Source organism: Vulpes lagopus, chromosome 9 (assembly GCF_018345385.1).
Source record: "Vulpes lagopus strain Blue_001 chromosome 9, ASM1834538v1, whole genome shotgun sequence".
In the NCBI taxonomy this organism is placed as follows: domain Eukaryota; kingdom Metazoa; phylum Chordata; class Mammalia; order Carnivora; family Canidae; genus Vulpes; species Vulpes lagopus.
The window spans coordinates 74553071-74578927 of record NC_054832.1 but is presented as its reverse complement, the minus strand read 5'-3'; the positions used below and the strand labels follow the sequence as shown (position 1 = coordinate 74578927).

At 39.0% G+C, this 25857-nt stretch overlaps 1 protein-coding gene across 9 annotated transcripts in view; it reads right to left on the bottom strand.

The window, feature by feature from the left end:
* The window catches only part of LYPLA1 (lysophospholipase 1), a 35908-nt gene that overhangs the window by 8870 nt on the left and 1181 nt on the right, over positions 1 to 25857 (bottom strand). For 4 of the 9 annotated variants that reach the window (XM_041769543.1, XM_041769537.1, XM_041769534.1 and 1 more), the window contains exons 2-6: positions 25764 to 25795; positions 7541 to 7606; positions 5572 to 5619; positions 3211 to 3281; positions 104 to 177 (exon numbers count right to left, since the gene is read on the bottom strand). In XM_041769543.1, the coding sequence (XP_041625477.1) occupies positions 104 to 177; positions 3211 to 3281; positions 5572 to 5619; positions 7541 to 7584 (237 nt within the window). In that variant the 5' untranslated portion in view covers positions 7585 to 7606; positions 25764 to 25795. The remainder of the gene's footprint in view (positions 1 to 103; positions 178 to 3210; positions 3282 to 5571; positions 5620 to 7540; positions 7607 to 25763; positions 25796 to 25857) is intronic. The other 5 variants (XM_041769539.1, XM_041769535.1, XM_041769544.1 and 2 more) reach the window with 2 other exon arrangements.

The window sequence follows — 25857 nt, the reverse complement described above, 5'->3', positions numbered from 1 at the left end:
AAAAAAAAAAACAACAAAAGAACAACAACAAAAAACACAACTCCTCCATAGAAAGGGACAGAATCCCCAGACTCCTAGATAAATCACCCAAACTTTACCTTACCTGAGAAAATCCTCCCAAAACAATTCTGTTAGAAGGGATGCCATTCTTCACCTCTTGCTCTATCAAAGCTTTTACTAAAAACAACATAAAATTAAATCACTAATACTTTCAAAGTTATGTCTAAACGTACCATTTTAAATAGGGTGAAATTAATTACAAAAAAATACACAGTATATTAAACATTGAAACAAGTGAAAAACTTAAAACGCCCTACACTAAAATACAAAACTAGAATGTATTTTCATTATAAAACTCATTTTGCAGGGGTTGCTTAAACTGTTCAATTATTTCTTATGTAATTTGTAAACAACAGTTCTTTCTCTTATCAATGGATATTCTTTTATTTATGGTCAATTCTACTCATATACATTTATATTTTTCTCTCTTCAATGAATCATAGAAATTTGTAACTAAAAGTTGCCGCTTTAAAATATAAATAAAATAGATTACATGGTTTGTGATCTACAGTGTTTAAAAAGTTCATTCTATTATTTTAAAAACTATAGTACTAATTTTTCCTATAGTCAGTAAAATGATGCAGGAAAACAAAATCAAATGAGTTCTTCTGCTTCTGCAAAATACTTTGACACAATCATTAACTATAAAACTTGGTGACTCCTAGAATTTCCTTTTTCTTTATAATCTGTCCTGTGTTTTTTAATAACTGCACCTTTTACAAATTATGTCCTTTCATTTTTAGATATGTTCAAGAGTTTCATTTTTTTTAAAGATTTTTAAATTTATTCCTTAGAGAGAAAGATAGCAAGTGAGAGCATAGTGGGGGGAGGAGAGGGAGAGGGAGAAGCAGCCTCCCCACTGAGCAGTGAGCCCGATGTGGGACTCGATTCCAGGACCCTGGGAGTATGACCTGAGCCGAAGGCAGATGCTTAACTCACTGAGCCACCCAGTTGCCCTGTTTCATTTTTAAGATTAAACTTCCAACTTCATATTTCCTGTTTCTTAAAAACTAAAAATCTGCTTTTTAAAACACTGCAAAAACAAATGCCCAAATAAAAATTTATTTTTATATAAAGTTTAATTCTTAGTTAGAATAGGTATGAACAGCAATGTTCTGACTATGGTAGGGAAGAATGGCCTAGAGAACAGTAAAAAAGAATTTAAGAAATAAAAGAAGTGACAAGAAATGTGAGGGATTTATTTAGGGGAGACTGTACAGCCTCAGTCAGATGGAGGCTGCAGAAGTGGCAGAAATAGGGGGCACCTGAGTGGCTTAGTTAGTTAGGTGGCAACTCTTGGCTCAGGTCATGGTCTCAGAATTGTGAGATCAAACCCCAAGTCAGGTTCTGCACTTAGTGCAGTCAACTTGCCCCTCTCCCTCTGTTCCTCCTCATTGCTTATGCGCACGCGTGTGCACACACACGCATGCTCGCTCACTTTCTTAAACAAACAAATAAAATCCTAAAGAAAAAAAAATAAAAAGAAGTGGCAGTAAAGGCCCAGTTGTGAGGAGGGAAGGCTCAGGTAAGGGCCTAGGGAATGTTAGCTGCTGGCCAGCTGGCAAGCTATTGGAGCCACTTCCCCTGAGTTCACAAAACTTTACTCATCAAGGTGACACCAACCACTGAGATAACTAAAGACAGCCCTCAGCGGTAGAGCAGGGCATTCTAATTTCAATCACCTTTTGCTTAAGGGTGAGGGCACCACTGTGCTCCCTGGACCTAACCTGAGCAATCTCTTCTTTGTTCAGGAGCATACTCCTGTAGGCCTCAAACAGAGGCTCCATTCTTTCCTAGCTCTCTGAATCTGAGCCTCACTTTCTCCAATAATACATCATCACCTTGTAGAGGAAAGAAAGGGCAAGTATGTCACAGGCCAACTGTATCACTACGATGGAGCTCACCAGACCTAACAGTCTTCTCCACAAGGCCTCACCCCTCTCTATCTTCCACACAGTCCAATAACTCACTCCCAAATCCAATACCTATTTTTGTCATCTATTATTGTTTGACAAAATCCTAGCTCTAGGATTCTCAACTTGATTTACTTTTTGATGATCCTAAAAGCCAGTGTTCTTGCTTTAATGGTCCCAAAACTCCAATACATTGTATCTTCCCTGTTTTAAAGTTTTTAAGAGTTCGTCTTTAAAAAGATCTTTAGGGGCGCCTGGGTGGTTTCGTCAGTTAAGCAGCTGCCTTCGGCTCAGGTCACGATCCTAGAAGCCTGGGATGGAGCCTCGCATGGGGCTCCCTGTTCAGTGGGGAATCTGCTTCTCCCTCTGCCTCCCACCCTGCTCATAACTCTCTCTCTCTCTCTAATAAATAAATAAAATATTTAAAAAGATTTTTTAGAAGGACCCTACTAGTTTTTAAGCTATTTTGGAAATTTTCAAACAAATATAAAAATAGAAAGAGTATGAAATAACTCCCAGGTACATATCACTTCTGCAATTATAAATTCATAGCCAGGCTTATTTCATCAATATCTGTTGTGCCCCCACCCGAGTACTCTCAAGTCAATCCCCCCCCACACACACATACACAAGGATGCCTCTATACATTTTCTAAAACCAGATTTCTCCCAATAACTAGTATTCTTCCATGCTTTCATCCTAAAAATAAACGGAATTATCATGTTCATAAGAAGCATGGAATACCAACCAGAGAACACACTTTGGAGATTCTGTAAAGTAGAGCTAATACTTATGCCATAGAATGTTAAAAGAGATGACTTACAAGAATTATCTGATTTAATAGCTGAAGTGTTCAATCAGTGGCATCTATTATTATTATCACACTAAAATTAACCAACATAAATTACAATCTATAGGATTCTATCACTATACCCATCCTTATTTCAAGTCTTCTTAGTGAAGATAACTGGCCACAACTATTAAATTGCTATTTTTTCCATTACCCTATATAAATCAAAGCAAAACAGAGACGAAGTTTAATAAAGGCCAGTCTTCCCAATCACCTCTTCATTTATAGTTAAGGGAGTCCAAGTGGCCATAGTGGCAAACAAGTTAGAGAGTGATCAGATCACCTTCTAAGTTTATATAATTGTATCTTATTTCATTCACATCAATAAAATCATTTAACCTACTAAATAAGAATGTTCTTGTCTTTATAAAATGTTTCTGTACTTACCATTTTCTGCTGCCTGTTTAATTCCAGGTTCATCCTCCTGTGAATCTGGTGAAAGCCCAAAAATATCAAACCTGGAAAATAAGGCAAAATCTTAAAAGCTATTTGATTATAAAAAAATGCAATCATGGTATGTTTTACTAAACTCAGGGCAGTCTGGACAAAAAGGGCTAGCCATGAACATGAAACTCAAATTAAAATGTCTACAGAGACGAAAAACTTAAATATGTGAATCTGACATTTTATGTGTTCCTTTCACCAATCAGATACAGATTCTGATGTTAAAAAATCACAATGCCACATAACCTCAGGGTAAGAACATCTAAGAAAATACCTAGTCCAATCTACAGCTGAGCAGGAATTCTCAATGCATACTTCTCTAAAAAGTTTGCAATAGGGATCCCTGGGTGGCTCAGTGGTCTGAGTGGCCTTCGGCCCAGGGCATGATCCTGGAGTCCCAGGATCGAGTCCCACATTGGGCTCCCTGCATGGAGCCTGCTTCTCCCTCTGCCTGTGTCTCTCACGAATAAATAAATAAAATACTTTTTAAAATAAATGAATAAAAATAAAATAAAAGGTTTGCAATAAATTCCAGCCATCCCTCTCCCCTTCTGTTGCATCCTAAGTCAATCCAAAGGAACACAACGACTTTACCACATCACTCTCAATACCTCACACATACTGAGCACAGGTATTATACTGAGTTCTATCCACATTCTGCAAAACTTTTTCATCACACATTGTAGATACCTCCAACTAAAGACCCAAGGGAAGCTTTCCTCTGGCCCTATACACTTCTCTTCCAAGTTATATTCTTTCATTATTGTCACTAGCAACATTAGCTGGAAATTCTGGTTATGGATGGGATTTTGCCAGAGAAGGAAGATGAAAGAACTAAAGACCAAAGTAGGCAAGAACTTGGGAAAGTTGGCAAGGAATCCAGAAGAGATAAAAAGGAAGTGGAGGCATGGGTAAGAAATGGGTGAGAGAGCAGACACCCAGAACTCCAGGATGACAAGATGGCATCATCCGTACCAATGAAGGAAAAGAAGCTCATGAAGGTGAAACTAGGAGAGCTGCCAGGCTGGATGCTGATGCGGGATTTCACCCCTAAGGGCATTGCTGGAGCATTTCAAAGAGGTTACTACCAGCATTACAAGTATATCAATGTGAAGAAAGGGGGCGCCGCTGGGATTTCTATGGTGCTGGCCGCTTATGTGCTTTTCAACTACTGTCGTTCTTACAAGGAGCTCAAACATGTGTGGAAGCACATTTGGCATTCCTGACCGTGACTTTTGCCTGGCATCCTTGAATCCTTCCATTGCCTAATCCACAATTAATATCCAATAAAAGTTGACTGGTGAAAGAAAGAAAGAAAAGAAAGAAAGAAAAGAAAGAAAAGAAAGAAAGAAAGAAAGAAAGAAAGAAAGAAAGAAAGAAAGAAAGAAAAGAAAAGAAAAGAAAAAGAAAGAAAGAAAGAAAGAAAGAAAAGAAAGAAAGAAAGAAAGAAAGAAAGAAAGAAAGAACAGAAATGGATGAGAATAAGTAGAGAAACAAGATGACAATAGATTGGAAGTAGCCTAGAGGAATGAAGAACTGACTCTACTTCCTGACTATAAAACATACAGGGAATGTGAAAATATCTTGAGAGGGTGGAAGAGGAAGTGGTTTCCTTTAAAATTTGTCAACTGGGCAGCCCGGGTGGCTCAGTGGTTTGGTGCCACCTTTGGCCTGGGGCGTGATCCTGGAGACCTGGAATCGAGTCCCACGTTGGGCTCCCAGCATGGAGCCTGCTTCTCCCTCTTCCTGTGTCTCTGCCCGTCTCTTTCTTTCTCTCTCTCTCTCTCTCTCTCTCTCTCTCTCTCTCTCTATGTGGGTCTCTCACGAAAAAATAAATAAAATCTTAAAAATAAAAATAAATAAAATAAAAAAATAAAATAAAATAAAACTTGTCAACTTTCCAGAATGGCAAGAAGTTGGAAGGGTGAAAAACTGTTGCTTAATCAGAGTGTATGCTACATGGGGGTCATTCAAATGCTGGGTCATTGAAACCAGCAAAGGTTTATCAAGCAGTAGGAGATATTTTCTACAATATTTGTGTTTACCCATTTCCTCCTATTTCTGTACCTACTGGTGCAGCTCCTTAAGTTTACCCCTAACTTTAAAAAATACAAAACTTTAAGGTTAAACTTAAAAGTTTACAGTTAAAATTAATTCTATAACTTTGCAACCTAAAAATAGCTAATTAAAGTTGCTACATGCAAAAGCACTTCCAGTAAAAAAAAAAAAAAACAAAAAACCCAAAATTTTAAAAAAATCAAATAAGTATAAATAAAAAGTTCTTATTGAATAATTCTTACTTACCAAGAAGGCATAGCCATGTTCATATTCAATGTTATAGGCATAACTGGTCTACACAGCAAAGAAAAAAAAAGGCAAAATCAGGGTAATGTAACAAGGCATAACACCTGATAGATTCCATCAATTAAGGATAGGTGATTACTTGAGGCTTACACAAAACCGTATGCTACAATTTTAATGTATAAACTGTGTCACCACATCCACACCTGTGTCATTTTTTCTACATATCCTCTAGATGTGTTCTGAAGATGGAACAACAGCAGGAAAAGACTAAGTTTGGCAAATAAAAAACATTTTTCTTTTCCAACACCCTTATTTATTTATTTATTTTTAAAGATTTTATTTATTCATGAGAGACAGAGACAGAGAGAAGAGAGAGAGAGGCAGAGACACAGGCAGAGGGAGAAAGAAGGAGGCTCCACGCAGGGAGCCCAATGTGGGACTCCAGGATCACGCCCTGGGCCAAAGGCAGGCGCTAAACCGCTGGGCCACCCAGAAATCCCCTTCAACACCCTTATTTAGTAACTTTCAAACCAGACACGACAAGGAAAACAAGTACCCAAGACAGTTGGAAATGTATAAAATAGGAGACTCTGGCTAAGGGTATAAGGAAACCAGCAATTTACCAAATGGTCAGATTGCATTTTTGCTTATTTTCTAAGTTTTATCTATATACTTAGTTATTAGAGACCTCTAAATAAGTATGAGAAATATAAGTCTTGCCTAAGTGTCCACTACACCCAACACAAATGGTGAAAAATCTGGATAACCTGAATGTAGCTCTAGGCCCAAAAGGAAAGAAAAATATATACACTGGAACTACATCTAATCACTATCCTCCTAACTCATGAAATGAGTCTAGCTTAGTGGTTATAAAATCTTATCAAAAAAAAAATCTTATCAATTCTTTGAGAATATGAACTTCCCTAGATTGGGAAATAGCCTTAAATCAAATGAATCCTGGGGTCAATTACAGCAAAAATTCTAACATAACCAAGAATTCTGTCTCTTAATTGAATCAGAATAATAGAGGACACAGCCATCCTTGCCATAGTATTCAGCCACAGTATTAGCCTACAGAAGTCAGGTAAACCTTCTATTTCAGGATATTTCTTACCTAATCAGATACTTTTCCTCTTTCCATTCTCTTTTCCCATTTATCAGCTCTACTGCTACGACCACTTCTGAGGATGAATTACTTACCTACTAGCATGAATCTAATCCCATTTGTCTTCTCCACAGCTATTGTTTCTCAGCAACCTTTTGACCTAAACCCTTGCCAATCTCAACAATTTTCTGAGTTTGCTCAAACTTTATATAGTTTCTGACATACAAAAACATTTTTCAGAATTTGAAACCAAATCTATCAGACTTCAAAACCTGTGTTCTTTCCACAGTATATCACGTTGCCTTTATCTGATAAAATTTAGGAGTATTTTCCACATAGTAAATAAAGCTCTCTCACAAACCTGTCAAGTAAATAAATCCCCTTCAGAGATACCCCACAGATACCTTAGCTCTCAGGTGTTTGTATATGTTAAAGAATTTTTCTAGCTCTGAGTTCAAATGATCTCCAAGAAAGCATTATTTTAAATCTCCCAACAAAAAAGAAAAAAGTTCTATGTAGCTAAGTTACCAGTTTAGTTTTAAAGAATTTACTAAACTTTACTTTCAAACTGAATATTTAAAAAGATAAAAACAAATCATAGGGCAGCCCCGGTGGCTCAGCGGTTTGGTGCCACCTTCAGCCCAGGGTGGGATCTTGGAGACCTGGGATCAAGTCCCATGTCGGGCTCCCTGCATGGACTTCTCCCTCTGCCTCTGTCTGCCTCTGTCTCTCTCTCTGTCTCTCATGCATAATAAATAAAATTTTTAAAAAAATTATAATCAAATGCTTTTCTAAGAAAGTAAAGCTATCACAATTATTCCTTTCCAGATTCTGAATCACAAATGTAAAGGTTAAAATACTTACGCATGTGGGCAGATGTATTTGATATGTGAACTTCTGATACTCATAAAGGCTTCTGCCCATCCATGCCTGGTAGACAAATTATATGAATGATGCCATTAGATACCATTTTAAATTCTAATAAATTAGTAACAGAATAGGATCTTTAAAAAACTTACAAGGATAAATGTTAACTCCTTATAATACCTTAAATGTGTGGACCATCAACGCTATTAAAACACCACTATCAATCCAGAAACAACCAAAAGGCTACTACGCAAGCTTTACAAAAAAGATGATCTCTCCTGATTTCTGCAGAACACTGTGTTTTCTTTCATACATTTCCACAGGGCTTTACAATTTATAAAATATAGATATGTTTCTCTCTTTATAACCTCACAACGTGCCTAACAAAGTAGGTAAGACAGATAATAATGATGACAAAAGCTACCTCAGGAATAAATCAGTTATCTAAAACTCTACATGCTAAACAATAAATAAAACCCTACATGACTACTGCACCACTAAAAATAACTTTATTTAATGTTTGTTCCTTGTGTGTATTATGTACATATACATGTTCAAAATGGAATAATAGAAAAGCTTAAAATCATAATCCTTCAAGCCAGAAACAAGCAGTTAATCTTTTGATGTAGTTCCTGTTTCAATTTTTTTTCACATATTTCACTTAAGAAACAGAATTTACAAAAATGGGATACTATACATATATACAATGTCTTATTTATTTACATTCAACATTATAACTGATACATTTTACATTATTTTTTACTTTTTAAACATTTTTGGGGGAGTGGGGGCAGTGGCAGAGGGAGAGAAAGAATCAGGCTCCATGTCCAGCGAGTAGCCAACGTGGGGCTCGATCCCATGACCCTGAGATCATGACCTCAGCAGAAATCAAGAGTTAGCTGCTTAACCAAATGAGCCACCCAGATGCCCCTACATGTTACTTCTATTAAAGTATAAAGTAGAGCAGCCCTGGTGGCTCCGTGGTTTAGCGCCGCCTTCAGCCCGGGGCATGATCCTGGAGACCCAGGATCAAGTCCCAGGTTGGGCTCCCTGCATGGAGCCTGCTTCTCCCTCTGCCTGTGTCTCTGCCTCTCTCTCTCTCTCTCTCTCTCTCTCTTTCTCTGTATCTGTCATGAAAAAATAAATAAAATCTTAAAAAATAAAAAGTGTATAAAGTAAAAACTTAAGGGGTGCCTGGCTGGCTCAGTCTGTAGAGGATGTGACTTATAATCTCAGGGTCATGAGTTCAAGCCTAATGGTTGGGTATGGAGCCTAATTTATTTAAAAAATAAATTAAAATTAAATAAATAATGTGGCACCAGAGTAGCTCAGTCAGTTAAGCATCAGATTCTTGGTTTTGGCTCAGATCATGATCTCATGGGCTGTGGGAACCAAGCCCTGTGATGGGCTCCGTGCTCAGCCAAGAGTCTGTTTGAAAATTCTCTCTCTTTGTCCCTTCTCCCACTTGCATGTAGCCATGCACACTCTCTAAAATCCACAAATCTTTTTAAAAATTAAATCAATAAATAAATGTTAAAATGCTTTTATATTAACTATTTCTCCATTTTAATCTACCTTCCCCAAAAGTGTTAAAGACATATAGAAAAATTAGTAACAAGAGATAACTTTAACATTTATATAACACTAGCTGTGAATCAGGCACTATTCTAGAGTTCTGTGTGTGCTTTGCATGTGTTCGTGTGTCTTGTGTGTATATATACGTATATATGAGACTTTGTTATGAAAACTACAAAAATGTTGAAAGAAATTAAAGAAGATTTATAGAAATGGACACCTCATGCTCATGGACCAGAAGACCTAATATTCTTTTTAAACATGTATTTATTTTAGAGAGAAGCACGTGTGCACACGTGCATGTGCGGAGAGTGGCAGAGGGAGAGAATCTTGAAGCAGACTCCCTGCTAAGTGTGGAACCCGACAAGGGGCTCATCTCATGACCCTGAGATCATGACCTAAGCAGAAATCAAGAGTTGGATGCTCAATTGACTGAGCCACCCAGATGCCTAAGACTTATATTCTCAAAGTGGCAGTACTCCCAAACTGATACACCCAGCCAATGCAATACCTATTAGAATCACAGCTGGCTTTGCAGAAATTGACAAGCCAATTCTAAAATTCAGCTGGACATGTAAGACACCCAGAAGAGTGAAAACAATCTTAAAAAAAAGAGTAAGATTGAAGGACTCACGCTTCCTAACTTCAAAAGTTACTACAAAGCAACAGTGATAGAGTGGTACTGAATTAAGGAAAGACCTACAAATAAACAGATTTGAGAATACAGAAATAAACCCTCAAATTTACGGTTAAAATAGTTCTGAAAAGAGTGCCCCCTCAAAAAAATCAATAGGGAAGGAATAATCTTTTCAACCAAAGTAGCTGGCATAAACAATTATCCACATGTAACAGGATGAGGCTGGACTCTTACCTCACACCATACACAAAAATTAACTCAAAATGAACCAAAGACTTAAATGTAAGAGATAAAAATATAAAAACTCCTAGAAGAAAATATATGAAAATCTTGTGACATTGGATTTGGCCATGGTTTCTTAGATATCAAAAGCACAAATACAAAAGAAAAAAAATCATCAAAATTAAAAATTATGCTTCAAAGGGCACTATGAAGAAAGGAAAAAAAAAAACAAACTACAGAATGGGAGAATTATCTGCAAACTACATTCAATAAGGGTCTACTACCCATGACATATAAAGAACTCTTCAAACCCACAAACCAAAAGACAACCTAAAAATAAAAAGGTAAAGGACCTGAATGAACATTTCTCCAAAGATACACAAATGGCCAACATGGACAGAAAAAGATGCTCAACATTATTAGTCATTATGTGAATGCAAATAAAACTACAATGAGATACACTGCACACTCACTAGGATGGCAATAATCAAAAAGACAATAACAAGTATTAATGAGGATGGGGAGAAACCAGAATTTTCTTTTGTCCTTTTTAAGATTTTATTTGTTTATTCATGAGAGACATAGAGAGAGAGGAAGAGATATAAGCAGAGGGAAGAGTAGGCTCCCTGCTAGGAGCCTAATGTGGGACTTGATCCTTGGACCCCAGGATCACGACTTAAGCCAAAGCTCAGCCACTGAGCCACCCAGGTGCCCCAAAACCAGATTTTTCAAACACTGCTAGTAACATGGAGTTACCTACCATATGACCTAGCAATCCTACTCAAAGGAATATGATGAACAATAAAAAGGAATGAAGTACTGAATATGTTACAACATGGATGAACTTTAAAAACATTATGTTAAGGGGACGCCTGGGTGGCTCAGCGGTTGAGCGTCTGCCTTTGGCTCAGGGCGTGATCCTGGAGTCCCCGGATCAAGTCCCACATTGGGCTCCCTGCATAGAGCCTGCTTCTCCCTCTGCTTATGTCTCTGCCTCTCTCATGAATAAATAAATAAAAAACTTAAAAACAAAAGAAAACATTATGTTAAGTAAAGGAAGCCCCAATTACGAAAGACCATTTATTATATGATTCCATTTATATGAAATGTTCAGGATAGGTGAATTTATAGAAATAGAAAGTAGATTAGTGGTTACCTAGGGCTGCAAATAAAGGGGATTTGGGGATAACAAAGAGTATAGGATTTTTTTTTTAGAGTGATAAAAATGGTTCCACAGTTTTGTGATTATATCAAAGACTGAACTACAGAATTCAGTGAGTGAATTATGTGGTATACAAATTATATCCCAATTAAACTATTACCAAAAGAATTAAAAAGAAATAAATGACCTGAGTCCAGTCATGGGGACATTAAACCCATGGTAATTCTACATTCTACAGAATGTTCAAAGGATATGAGAGATAGGCTAATGATGGTAGTATTAGATCAATGCTCTCTGTCTCTATGTATAAATAAATAAAACATCTTAAAAAAAAAAAGTAAAAAGATAAACCACAGAATGGAAGATAGTATTTGGAAATCACATGTGATGATTCTAGTATCCAGAATATATTTTTATTATATATATTTTATTCAGAGAGAGAGAGAGGCAGAGACATAGGCAGAGAGAGAAGCAGACTCCATGCAGGGAGCCCAACGCAGGACTCGATCCCGAGTCTCCAGGATCACACCCTGGGCTGCAGGCGGCGCTAAACCACTGCACCACTGGGTCTGCCTATCTATTTGTATATTTTTAAAACTCATCTACCTTTTTTTTTTTTTAGTAACCTCTGTAGCACTCAATGTGGGTCTCCAACTCACGACCTGGAGATCAAGAAGCACATGCTCTTCCAATTGAGCCAGCCAGCAGCCCCCTCAGAATATGTTTTTAAAGTCTTTAAAGAAAAAGAAAAATAACCCAATTTTTAAAATGGGCAAAGGTATTGAATAGATTTTTCTCTAGTGAAGATCTATAAATCTCCAATAAGTACATGAAAAGATGATCAACATCATTAGTCATTAGAAAATGCAATTAAAAACCAAAATGAGGTAACACTTAACACCCAGGATAGCTAGAACCAAAAAAAGGTAATAAATATCGGTGAGAATGTAGAGAAATCAGAACCTTCATCTGTTGGTGGAGATATAAAATGGTACAGCCACTGGGGAAAACAGTCTAGGAGTTCCTCAAAGGGTTAAACAGTTACCACTGACTCAGTAATTATTCAAGTGAACTGAAAACCTATGTTCATGTAAAATCTCACAAATGGATGTTCAGAGTGGCACTATTCCTAATAGCCAAAAAGTGCCAACAATTCAAATGTGCATCAACTGATGAATTACAACATGGGATCATAAGATTAATACATAGATATCCTTCCACAGAATATTATTTGGCAATAAAAGGAATTAAGTAATGGTACGTGGACCTGAAAAACATGCAATGTGAAAGAATTTAGACACAAAGGTCACATACTGTCTGATTCTATTTATACGAAATACCCAGAACACGCAAGTCCATAGAAATTAAAAGAAGATTAGTGGTTGCCAGGGAAGGGAATGAGGAGTATCTGCTAAAGGGTATGCCATTTCCTTTTGGGATTTTGAAAATATTCCAGAATTAACATAGTAGTGATGGTTCCAGAACTTTGTAAATATACTAAAAACTATGGAATTGTATACTTTAAAAGGGTGACTTTTACGGATGTGAATTATAGATCAATAAATCACATTAACTAAATAATTTTCTAAAAAGTAGCAGGCCAGAATGGAGCTGTGGCCTACTGTTTGCCAACTACTCTTCTACACAAAAAATACTAAGAACTCCTACACGAAAAAAAGGCATAGGAATCTTGAGTTCTAGTCCCAACTCTGCCTTTATCGAGAAGTATAAGCTCAGACAGTTCAGTCTGGTGGCTTTTAAAAAGTGTGGTCCCCCCACCAGTAGTACCTGGGAATTTCTTAGGAATGCAAATTACTGGGCCTCATCTCAGACCCACTGAATCAGATACCAGTGTGTGTGGGGGGGGGGTGTAAAAAAATCAAGCCTTCTAGTTGACTTTTATACATGCTAAAGTATAAGAACCAATGCCTTTCTAGTCCTCCTCAGTCTTCCCATCCATAATCTGTGCTGGTTGTACTAGATGATTTCAAAGGTCCCTAAAGGTTATAAAAATCTTTGACTGTAACTGAATTATACAAAAGGATGGCCAATTTGTCTTTGGATAATTTTCTTTTTTCTTTTCTTTTTTTTTTTTTTTTTTTAAAGATTTTACTTATTTATTCACAAGAGACATGGGGGTGGGGGGGAGAGAAGAGAGGCAGAGACACAGGCAGAGGGAGAAGCAGGCTCCATGCAGGAAGCCCGATGTGGGACTCGATCCCAGGACTCCAGGATCATGCCCTATGCCGAAGGCAGGTGCTAACCAATGAGCCACCCAGGGATCCCCATGTCTTTGGATAATTTTCAAAGTCAGTGGAAATGTCAAGATTTAAGAAGTCTACGCAAAGCTTCAGTTAAATGGAATCTAACGTTCAGAAACCTAATCAATTAGAATGTACTTCACTTAATTATCAGAAACAGAGAAAGAAAACAAAACACAGACACACACACACAAAGGTTCTATGGGTTCAAAAAGTGAATTTCAAGGCATTTCCCAAGAAATAATATAAATCCACTCTATTTTACTTCTCAATTATGCTTTTAGAAAAGACTATTTCTTTTATTTATTATGCTCACTACCCCATAGTTAATATGGTGTAGAACTAAAAACCCAAAAAGACTCTTTCCAGGTTTGCACAAGAAACACCAGTCATCACCATCTGTGTCCCAGTAGCGTATCATTGTCATGGCATCTCGCCTTCCCATCCTAATGAGTCTTACTTTTTCTCCTTCCCCACTCCCCTTAACTGGAATTGGGCTTCCAGATGTCACATTCAGCTGAAGGGGAGTAAGGTGGGGGAGCTGTTCCCATGTGTGAAGCAAAGCTGTGGTCTGGGGCACCTAGAGGGGTGGGGGGAGGCAGTCCCAAAGTGTACTACTTGCCAAACTGCCAGAACAGAAGCCAGGTGTCTCATGGAATTACAAATACGGGAAGAGGGAAGGCTAGAATAAACCCTGTGGTTCTGACTGGAACTGGAGGAATCAGTATAAACTCCCAAATTTTAATACATGTAAATATCAAAATTGATATAAATGTGTGTCTACACATGTATGTTATGTAGCTACACTCCTAGCTCTGTCCACTGAAAGTATCTAGAAGTAATGATTCTAGCAAGAAGCACATAAAGCACTCAGATCTTGGTTCCTAAATATTCTCTACTAAAAGGAGCCAGGGCTCTTGAAAAAAATGGCTGAGTCCCAGGACTAAAGCAGGAAAATTATAAGATGACCCTGGAAAAGATCTTGCTGCACCAGAAAGCAAGAAAGTGCTCAAAGAATGATGGGACATGTCATAAGAGACCTTAAAGAGCATAAAAGCACCCTAAAGAGACTCCAGACAGACAAGTACAGGATGATTTGACCACCAAAGTATGATAGATTTAACAGTTTGTAACCCTGAGAGTAAAAGCAATCCAAGAGTCTGTCCTGACTTGACACTTTAAAATGAATAAATGAATATATACATACATAATAAATAAGAGAGGAGAGCTGCCAATGAATAAATCTAGAATAAAGTGTTTTTTTAAAAGATTGTTATCTGGAACTATCACAAGAATAGATACAGACAAGAATCATTAATGAATGCTAAATCCGTAAGTGACAATTTGGTGAGAAACATGTTTTCATAATATCAAAGCATCTCCCCACAAAATATTTTTAAATAAATACACTTATTATAGTTTTACTGTGGAGAAACAAGGCAAAACACCATCTTAACCAGGTGGAAAAAAATGTAGTATCACCAGTAAAGGAACAAAAGTCAACTCAGTGTGTGCCTGGTACAATCCACTGAGATGAACACAGCAACATCTCTATGATATTCCTGTCAAAAAGGCTAAAGTCAGAAGGAGACATCATATAAACTGAAACTGAGGGCCAGTCTATAAAGTAATTGGCCTGTATTCTCAAAAAGTCTCAATGTCATGAAACACAAAGACTGCTCTAGACTGAAATAGACTAAGGAAACTTATAACTAAATGCAAGACGTGATCCTGGATTGGAACCTGGGCCCATCAAGGTCATGATTGGATCAAACCAAGAAAATGTGATGATATAACCAAGAAATCTGATGATAGTATTAGATTAATGCTTACTTCCTGACTGATGATTATACTGTGGTCACGTGGGAATGTTCTTGTACTTACAAAATACACACTAAAATTTTATGAAGTAAAGAGGCAATATTTCTGCAATATGCCCCAAATGTTTCAGAGACGTTAACAATTGGGTAATCTAAGAAAAAGGGTAGCAGGAGATCTAAATATTATTTCTGCAACATTTTTGTAAATTTGAAATTATTTTAAAAGAAAAAGTTAAAAATTTTTTAAAAGTAACAATAATGGAATATAAGTCATTACATAAATCTATAGTCAGTATTAAGTAAACAGGGAGAGGCAAACTAATAAACATAAGGAGTGACAGACTTAGAAGATCACATCATATTAACAAGTCCAGGGATGCCTGGGTGGCTCAGCAGGTGGCTCAGCAGTTGAGCGTCTGCCTTGGGCTCAGGGCATGATCCTGGAGGACCAGGATCGAGTCCCACATCAGGCTTCCTGCATGAAGCCTGATTCTCCCTCTGCCTATGTCTCTGCCTCTCTCTCTCTCTCTCTCTCTCTCACATGAATAAATATAAAAATCTTAAAAAAAATAATTAAGTCCAGTAAGAATCATCAACGGATGTTGAAAATGTTGGGTGAAAGTCTAATACATAATTTGCAGTCTCAAATTATCTCCCTACTTGCTTTTTAACTACAAAAGGAGATAACTGGAGGAGAGAAACCTGGAAAATATCACCTTAATCAAGTGATCCAAGTTACACCAATAATGGGACAAAGGCTGTCATCACAATGTCTCATATTGTCTGTATGGTATTTTACCCCAAATGCATAAACTAATCTAATAAATCCAATCATGAGGAAATGGCAAACTACCCATTCTCTCCAAAAGGACTAGCCTGATCTCTGAAAAAATGTCAGTGGCATGAAAGACAAAGAAGAGTTGAGGAATTATTCCCAATAACGAGACTAAAGAGATGTAACAGTTAAACATGTGTGACTGGCAACTGGATTACAGGGAGGGAATTACCAAAAAGGACTGGGACAACTGGCTAAGTTTGAATATGTAGTATATTAGACAAAAATATTTAAAAAGCACTAAATTTCCTGAATGTGGTTACATAAGAGACTCTCATCCTTCTTAGAAATTACATGTGAAAGTGTTTGGAAATAAAGAATCAGAGTAATTGCAATTTACCCTCAAGGGGTTCAGCAAACATAGTAGCAATCAATGAACAGATTTTGGATAAAAGATATTGAGGAATCTCTTAATTTTTTTTAAAGACCTAATTTTCTTTAAGATTTTATTTATTTCCATGACAGAGAGAGAAAAAGAGCACAAGCAGGGAGAGTGGCAGGAAGAGGAAGAGGAAGAGAAATAAGCAGGTTGCCTGCTAAGCAGGGAGTCCAATATAGGGCTTAATCCCAGGACCCCTACATGTCCTGAGCTGAAGGCAGACGCTCAACCCACTGAGCCACCCAGGCACCCAGGAATCTATTCTTGCAACTCTCCCATATATTTGAAAAGATTTCAAAATAAAACATTTTTTTAAATGCTATCAAAAATAAGTATCTCTGGGTTTTAGGATTTCAACTACTTTTCATTCTCATTTATAGTTTGAATTTTTTTTTACAATACAAACATAAAAAAATTTTAATCATAACAAAGGCTGTTTTATTTTTTTAAGATTTATTTATTTATTTATTTATTTATGATAGACATAGAGAGAGAAGCAGAAACACAGGAGGAGGGAGAAGCAGGCTTCACGCCAGGAGCCTGACCCGGGACTTGATCCCGGGACTCCAGGATCGTGCCCTGGGCCAAAGGCAGGCACTAAACCGCTGAGCCACCCAGGGATCCCCCAAAGCTATCTGTTTTAGAAGGAAAACTGTGATCTCATGCCATACAGCATAGTCGAAAATATATTCCTTTGAATACTAGTTCCAGTTTATTATACATGTTATTAGGAACACTTTGGTTGCCACATGTTTCCTTATAACAAAACTTGTCAGAGCTTTTAACATGCTAATGCATACACTATCAATTTTTTCAAGAGGAGAAATATGCTATATCATATTTCCTAGACACTAAGACATATAAGGGGAACCACTGAAAAAAATAGCTTTTTAAGGAAAAAAAAATCATCACCACAATAAACATAAGTGTAGTAAATGGAGTACCAATCTAGGAAACATAAAAATGTGAGGAAAATTACATATTAAAATTGATGAAATACAGAATTATACAGATCTTCAATCTTTTTTGGCCACTTCCTTCACAAGGAATCTAAAAGACATGGACCTCAAGACCTAAGTTACCAGACAATACACGTTGGGTAGTTCTACAAAAAAGAACCTTAACCAAAAAAGAGGCAAAAGCTGCCCATTTTAATAGTGACAAACCAAATCACTTAATCCCTATAATTCTCCAAGTTAACCTGACAAATATAAATATTAAATTGCCACTTCTTGTATTGACTGGTTCTGAATTTTATTATGTACTCATGAAACCAATTTAGAGTCAGCTTTTCTTTAATTTGGTTTTCTTTTTTTTAGAACGGTGGAGAGAGAGAGAAAAATATGGGTGGGGAGCAGAGGGAAAGGTACAGAGAGTCAAGCAGGTTCCATGCTCAGCCTGGAGCCCAATGCCGGGCTCCATCTCACCATTCTGAGATCACTACCCGAGCTAAAATCAAGATTCAACACTGTACCCACTGAGCCACCCATGCGCCATGAGTCAGCTTTTCTATAATACTATCTTAAAAAGTATTTTCAAAATCTGAAACTTTTTTTTAAAGACTTTATTTATTCATGAGAGACAGAGAGAGAGAGAGAGACAGAGACAGAGACACAGGCAGAGGGAGAAGCAGGCTCCATGCAGGAAGCCTGATGTGGGACTCGATCCTGGAACCCCACCATCACACCCTGAGCCAAAGGCAGACGCTCAACCGCTGGGCCACCCAAGCGTCCCAAGGAAACCTTTAATTTTTTTATATAAACTTAATTCTTAGTCAACATGCTATGGATGCTCTTGGCATTTTTAATCTTACATTGTTCATTTTCTTCATCATGTTCACTCTTTAATTTCACTGCATGGAATATGGCCAAATTGGAGGTGCTTCCTACAGGTGCTCCTTTTAGACTGATTCTTCAGGCCTGCATCTCCTTACTGGCAAAGTTACAGGGTAGCAAGGTCTTCCCTGACTCTCAGCATTAGAAGGGTTTGGTTGTAAAAGAGGGCTCCTCTAAGCCTCTCTTTAGTTGAATAAGTCTGTCAACAACCTGATTGCCAGAAAGAGTCCTGCAACCTTTCCCCTAACTCCATACAAGGTTGGTGTCATGTATTTCTACATAGTAGGCTTAAGAGAATATAAGAAAATCACTTTTAGGAGGAGGAGCAAGATGGCGGAAGAGTAGGGTCCCCAAGTCACCTGTCCCCACCAAATTACCTAGGTAACCTTCAAATCATCCTGAAAATCTACGAATTCGGCCTGAGATTTAAAGAGAGACCAGCTGGAATGCTACAGTGAGAAGAGTCCGCGCTTCTATCAGGTAGGAAGACGGAGAAAAAGAAAGACACAAAAGGCCTCCAAGGGGGAGGGGCCCCACGGGGAGCCGGGCTGAGGCTGGGGCGAGTGTCCCCAGGACAGGAGAGCCCGTCCCGGAGGAGCAGGAGCTGCACCAACCTTCCCGGGCGGAAAGGGGCCCGCAGGGAGTTAGAGCAGGACCCAGGAGGGCGGGGATGCCCTCGGGCTCCCTGGGACACTAACAGGCACCTGAACCCCCGCCCCCAGAGTGCGCCGAGCTCCCTAAGGGCTGCAGCGCTCGGCGGGACTCGGAGCAGCTCGGAGGGGCTCGGGCGGCGGCTCCGCGGAGGGGGACTGCGGGGCGGGAGCGCGAATCCAACAGCGCAGGACCCGGAGCACAGGGCGCCGGGACACAGCCCAGGATCCGGCCTCCCCCAGGACAGGCAGAGGCCGGGAGGGCCCAGGACAGCAAGGACGCTCCTGCCCCGAGCTGAGCAGATCGGCGGCCCCGCCCGGAGCCTCCAGGCCCTGCAGGCGGAGAGCCCCGGGGCTACTGCGGGAGCTGACTCCAGGGCTGCAGAGCTGGCCCCGCTACTGCGGTTGTTCCTCCCGGGGCCTCACGGGGTGAACAGTCCGCACTGAGCCCTGTACCAGGCAGGGGCAGAGCAGCTCCCCCAAGTGCTGACACCTTAGAAACAGCACAGCAGCCCCCCCCCCCCCCAGAAGACCAGCTGGACGAACAGGAGAAAAACAAATTATTGACCAAGCAGCACTGGAAAGTTCCAGGGGAAGTCGAGAAATTTACAGTATACAGAATCAGAAGATACTCCCCCGTGTTTTGTTTGTTTTGCTTTTTGATTTGTTTGCTTCCCCCACCCTTTTTTTCCTTTCTTTTTCTTCTCTTTTTTTCTTTTTTTCTTCCCTTTTTTCTTTTTCTCTTTTCTTTCCTTCTTTTTCTCCTCTCTTTTTCTCCTTTTCCCAATACAACTTGCTTTTGGCCACTCTGCACTGAGCAAAATGACTAGAAGGAAAACTTCACCTCAGAAGAAAGAATCAGAAACAGTCCTCTCTCCCACAGAGTTACAAAATCTGGATACAATTCAATGCCAGAAAGCCAATTCAGAAGCACTATTATACAGCTACTGGTGGCTCTAGAAAAAAGCATAAAGGACTCAAGAGACTTCATGACTGCAGAATTTAGATCCAATCAGGCAGAAATTAAAAATCAATTAAATGAGATGCAATCCAAGCTAGAAGTCCTAACGACGAGGCTTAACGAGGTGGAAGAACAAGTGAGTGACAGAGAAGACAAGTTGATGGCAAAGAGGGAAACTGAGGAAAAAAGAGACAATTAAAAGACCATGAAGATAGATTAAGGGAAATAAACAACAGCCTGAGGAAGAAAAACCTACGTTTAATTGGGGTTCCCGAAGGCGCCGAAAGGGACAGAGGGCCAGAATATGTATTTGAACAAATCATAGCTGAAAACTTTCCTAATCTGGGAAGGGAAACAGGCATTCAGATCCAGGAAATAGAGAGATCCCCCCCTAAAATCAATAAAAACCGTTCAATACCTCGACACTTAATAGTGAAGCTTGAAAATTCCAAAGATAAAGAGAAGATCCTTAAAGCAGCAAGAGACAAGAAATCCCTGACCTTTATGGGGAGGAGTATTAGGATAACAGCAGACTTCTCCACAGAGACCTGGCAAGCCAGAAAGGGCTCTAAATGAGAAGAACATGTAACCAAGAATACTTTATCCAGCAAGGCCTCTCATTCAGAATGGAAGGAGAGATAAAGAGCTTCCAAGACAGGCCGGAACTGAAAGAATATGTGACCTCCAAACCAGCTCTGCAAGAAATTTTAAGGGGGGACTCTTAAAATTCCCCTTTAAGAAGAAGTTCAGTGGAACAATCCACAAAAACAAGGACTGAATAGATATCATGATGACACTAAACTCATATCTGTCAATAGTAACTCTGAATATGAACGGGCTTAATGACCCCATCAAAAGGTGCAGGGTGTCAGACTGGATAAAAAAGCAGGACCCATCTATTTGCTGTCTACAAGAGACTCATTTTAGACAGAAGGACACCTACAGCCTGAAAATAAAAGGTTGGAGAACCATTTACCATTCAAATGGTCCTCAAAAGAAAGCAGGGGTAGCCATCCTTACATCAGATAAACTAAAATTTACCCCGAAGACTGTAGTGAGAGATGAAGAGAGACACTATCTCATACTCAAAGGATCTATCCAACAAGAGGACTTAACAATCCTCAATATATATGCCCCGAATGTGGGAGCTGCCAAATATTTAAACCAATTAATAACCAAAGTGAAGAAATACTTAGATAATAATACACTTATACTTGGTGACTTCAATCTAGCTTTTTCTATACTTGATAGGTCTTCTAAGCACAATATCTCCAAAGAAACGAGAGCTTTAAATGATACACTGGACCAGATGGATTTCACAGATATCTACAGAACTTTACATCCAAACTCAACTGAATACACATTCTTCTCAAGTGCACATGGAACTTTCTCCAGAATAGACCACATACTGGGTCACAAAACGGGTCTGAACCGATACCAAAGATTGGGATCGTCCCCTGCATATTCTCAGACCATAATGCCTTGAAATTAGAACTAAATCACAAAAAGAAGTTTGGAAGGACCTCAAACACGTGCAGGTTAAGGACCATCCTGCTAAAAGATGAAAAGGTCAACCAGGAAATTAAGGAAGAATTAAAACGATTCATGGAAACTAATGAGAATGAAGATATAACCGTTCAAAATCTTTGGGATGCAGCAAAAGCAGTCCTAAGAGGGAAATACACCACAATACAAGCATCCATTCAAAAACTGGAAAGAACTCAAATACAAAAGCTAACCTTACACATATAGGAGCTAGAGAAAAAACAGCAAATAGATCCTACACCCAGCAGAAGAAGACAGTTAATAAAGATTCGAGCAGAACTCAACGAAATCGAGACCAGAAGAACTGTGGAACAGATCAACAGAACCAGGAGTTGGTTCTTTGAAAGAATTAATAAGATAGATAAAACATTATCCAGCCTTATTAAAAAGAAGAGAGAGAAGACTCAATAAAATCATGAATGAGAAAGGAGAGATCACTACCAACACCAAGAAAATACTAACGAGTTTAAAAACATATTATGAACAGCTCTACGCCAATAAATTAGGCAATCTAGAAGACATGGACGCATTCCTGGAAAGCCAAAAACTACCAAAACTGGAACAGGAAGAAATAGAAAACCTGAACAGGCCAATAACCAGGGAAGAAATTGAAGCAGTCATCAAAACCTCCCAAGACACAAAAGTCCAGGGCCAGATGGCTTCCCAGGGGAATTCTATCAAATGTTTAAAGAAGAAGCCATACCTATTCTACTAAGGCTGTTTGGAAAGATAGAAAGAGATGGAGTACTTCCAAATTCGTTCCATGAGGCCAGCATCACCTTAATTCCAAAACCAGACAAAGACCCCACCAAAAAGGAGAATTACAGACCAATATCCCTGATGAACATGGATGCAAAAATTCTCAACAAGATATTAGCCAATAGGATCCATCAGTACATTAAGAAAATTATTCACCATGACCAAGTAGGATTTATCCCCGGGACACAAGGCTGGTTCAACACTCGTAAAACCATCAATGTGATTCATCACATCAGCAAGAGAAAAGCCAAGAACCATATGATCCTCTCATAGATGCAGAGAAAGCATTTGACAAAATACAGCATCCATTCCTGATCAAAACACTTCAGAGTGTAGGGATAGAGGGAACATTCCTCAACACCTTAAAAGCCATCTACGAAAAGCCCACAGCAAATATAATTCTCAATGGGGAAGCACTGGGAGCCTTTCCCCTAAGATCAGGAACAAGACAGGGATGTCTTGTTCTCTCACCACTGCTACCCAACACAGTACTGGAAGTCCTAGCCTCAGCAATCAGACAACAAAAAGACATTAAAGGCATTCAAATTGGCAAAGAAGTAGTCAAACTCTCCCTCTTCACCGGTGACATGATACTCTACATAGAAAACCCAAAAGGCTCCACCCCAAGATTGCTAGAACTCATACAGCAATTTGGTAGCGTGGCAGGATACAAAATCAATGCCCAGAAATCAGTGGCATTTCTATACACTAACAATAAGACTGAAGAAAGAGAAATCCAGGAGTCAATCCCATTTACAATTGCACCCAAAAGCACAAGATACCTAGGAATAAACCTAACCAAAGAGGTCAAGGATCTATACCCTGAAAACTATAGAACACTTCTGAAAGAAATTGAGGAAGACACAAAGAGATGGAAAAATATTCCATGCTCATGGATTGGCAGAATTAATATTGTGAAAATGTCAATGTTACCCAGGGCAATGTACACGTTTAATGCAATCCCTATCAAAATACCATGGACTCTCTAACTCAGAGAGTTAGAACAAATCATTTTAAGATTTGTGTGGAATCAGAAAAGACCCCGAATAGCCAGGGGAATTTTAAAAAAGAAAACCATAGCTGGGGGCGTCACAATGCCAGATTTCAGGTTGTACTACAAAGCTGTGGTCATCAAGACAGTGTGGTCCTGGCACAAAAACAGACACATAGATCAATGGAACAGAATAGAGAACCCAGAAGTGGACCCTGAACTTTATGGTCAACTAATATTCGATAAAGGAGGAAAGACTATGCACTGGAAGAAAGACAGTCTCTTCAATAAATGGTGCTGGGGAAATTGGACATCCACATGCAGAAGAATGAAACTAGACCACTCTCTTGCACCAGACACAAAGATAAACTCAAAATGGATGAAAGATTGAAATATGAGACAAGATTCCATCCAAAACCTAGAGGGAGAACACAGGCAACACCCTTTTTGAACTCAGCCACAGTAACTTCTTGCAAGATACATCCAGGAAGGCAAAAGAAACAAAAGCAAAAATAAACTATTGGGACTTCATCAAGATAAGAAGCTTTTGCACAGCAAAGGATACAGTCAACAAAACTCAAAGACAACCTACAGAATGGGAGAAGATATTTGCAAATGACGTACCAGATAAAGGGCTAGTTTCCAAGATCTATAAAGAATTTATTAAACTCAACACCAAAGAAACAAACAATCCAATCATGAAATGGGCAAAAGACATGAACAGAAATCTCACAGAGGAAGACATGGACATGGCCAACACGCACATGAGAAAATGCTCTGCATCACTTGCCATCAGGGAAATACAAATCAAAACCACAATGAGATACCACCTCACACCAGTGAGAATGGGGAACATTAACAAGGCAGGAAACCACAAACGTTGGAGAGGATGTGGAGAAAGGGGAACCCTCTTGCACTGCTGGTGGGAATGTGAACTGGTGCAGCCACTCTGGAAAACTGTGTGGAGGTTCCTCAAAGAGTTAAAAATAGACCTGCCCTATGACCCAGCAATTGCACTGCTGGGGATTTACCCCAAAGATTCAGATGCAATGAAATGCCGGGACACCTGCACCCCGATGTTTCTAGCAGCAATGGCCACAATAGCCAAACTGTGGAAGGAGCCTCGGTGTCCATCGAAAGATGATGGATAAAGAAGACGTGGTCTATGTATACAATGGAATATTCCTCAGCCATTAGAAATGACAAATACCCACCATTTGCTTCAACATGGATGAAACTGGAGGGTATTATGCTGAGTGAAGTAAGTGAATCGGAGAAGGACAAACAGTGTATGTTCTCATTCATTGGGGAATATAAGTAGTAGTGAAAGGGAATAAAGAGGAAAGGAGAAAAAATGAGTGGGAAATATCAGGAGGGAGACAGAACATGAGAGACTCCTAACTCTGGGAAACGAACTAGGGGTGGTGGAAGAGGAGGAGGGCGGGGGGTGGGAGTGAATGGGTGTGGAGCACTGAGGGGGGCACTTGACGGGATGAGCACTGGGTGTTATTCTGTATGTTGGTAAATTGAATACCGATAAAAAAATAAATTTATTATAAAAAAAAAGAAACTCACTTTTACTAATCTAATCTAGCACAATGCTTCCTTATAAAGAGGATTTAATAGTTCAGGCTACTCTATCAAAATTTATTTTAACCCACAGTTTTCCTCCAGTTCTGTCATTTTTTTAACAACACTTCTGCCCAAGTTTCAAATAGAAAATCACTGCTTTTTACTACTCCACACCCAATGTGGGGCTTGAACGTACAACCCTGAGATCAAGGGCTGCATGCTCTACAGACTGAGGCAGCCAGGCGCCCTGATAATCATGACTTTAAGTACAAAAACCTCTCAATACAGAAAAAGCCTAAGAGAATGATAAATCATGTGTCCAAAATTACACAACAAAAGTTGTTTGATCAGAGTCTAAATAAATACCAGAGTGGCCTCGCTTGAACTTCAACTGATTTTTTCTTTAAAAGGTGTATCTAAGCTGTGAATCAGAACACTGTACACCTCACATTGCTATTACTTCCTTATCAAAATCAACTACTTCTTCTTAACCCGCTCTGAAATTTTAACTCCTGTAGAGAACTCTCAATTGCACAGTGTCTCTAGAAACATTCCACCCATCTCTGGCATCTAATACCCATAGCAACTCAAGGAGGAGTTTGCAATTTTAATATGTTCCAGAAACATGAGTTGAAAATGAGAAATTTAAGATGATGAGAGAGAAAAATTCTGGGAGTTTTTTTTAATTTTTTTTTTCTTATGATAGAGAGAGAGAGAGAGAGAGAGAGGCAGAGACACAGGCAGAGGGAGAAGCAGGCTCCATGCACCGGGAGCCCGATGTGGGATTCGATCCTGGGACTCCAGGATCGCGCCCTGGGCCAAAGGCAGGCACCAAACCGCTGCACCACCCAGGGATCCCTCTGGGAGTTTTTTTAAAATGAAAAGATTGTAGCTTATTCCTGGACTGTAAGTCGGACTACCAATGTTCTTTAATACATTTCTAGAGTTCAATAAACCTCTCATGGCATAGAGTTGCATCACGTCCTTTCATTACTATTCCTCATCAGGGTACCTACCCTGTATCTCCCAGTCCATGCAGGAAAATCACCTACAAGAGAAGAGGAAATATTAATGAACGATGCCTAAGTAAACCCACCCAGGATCGTTACA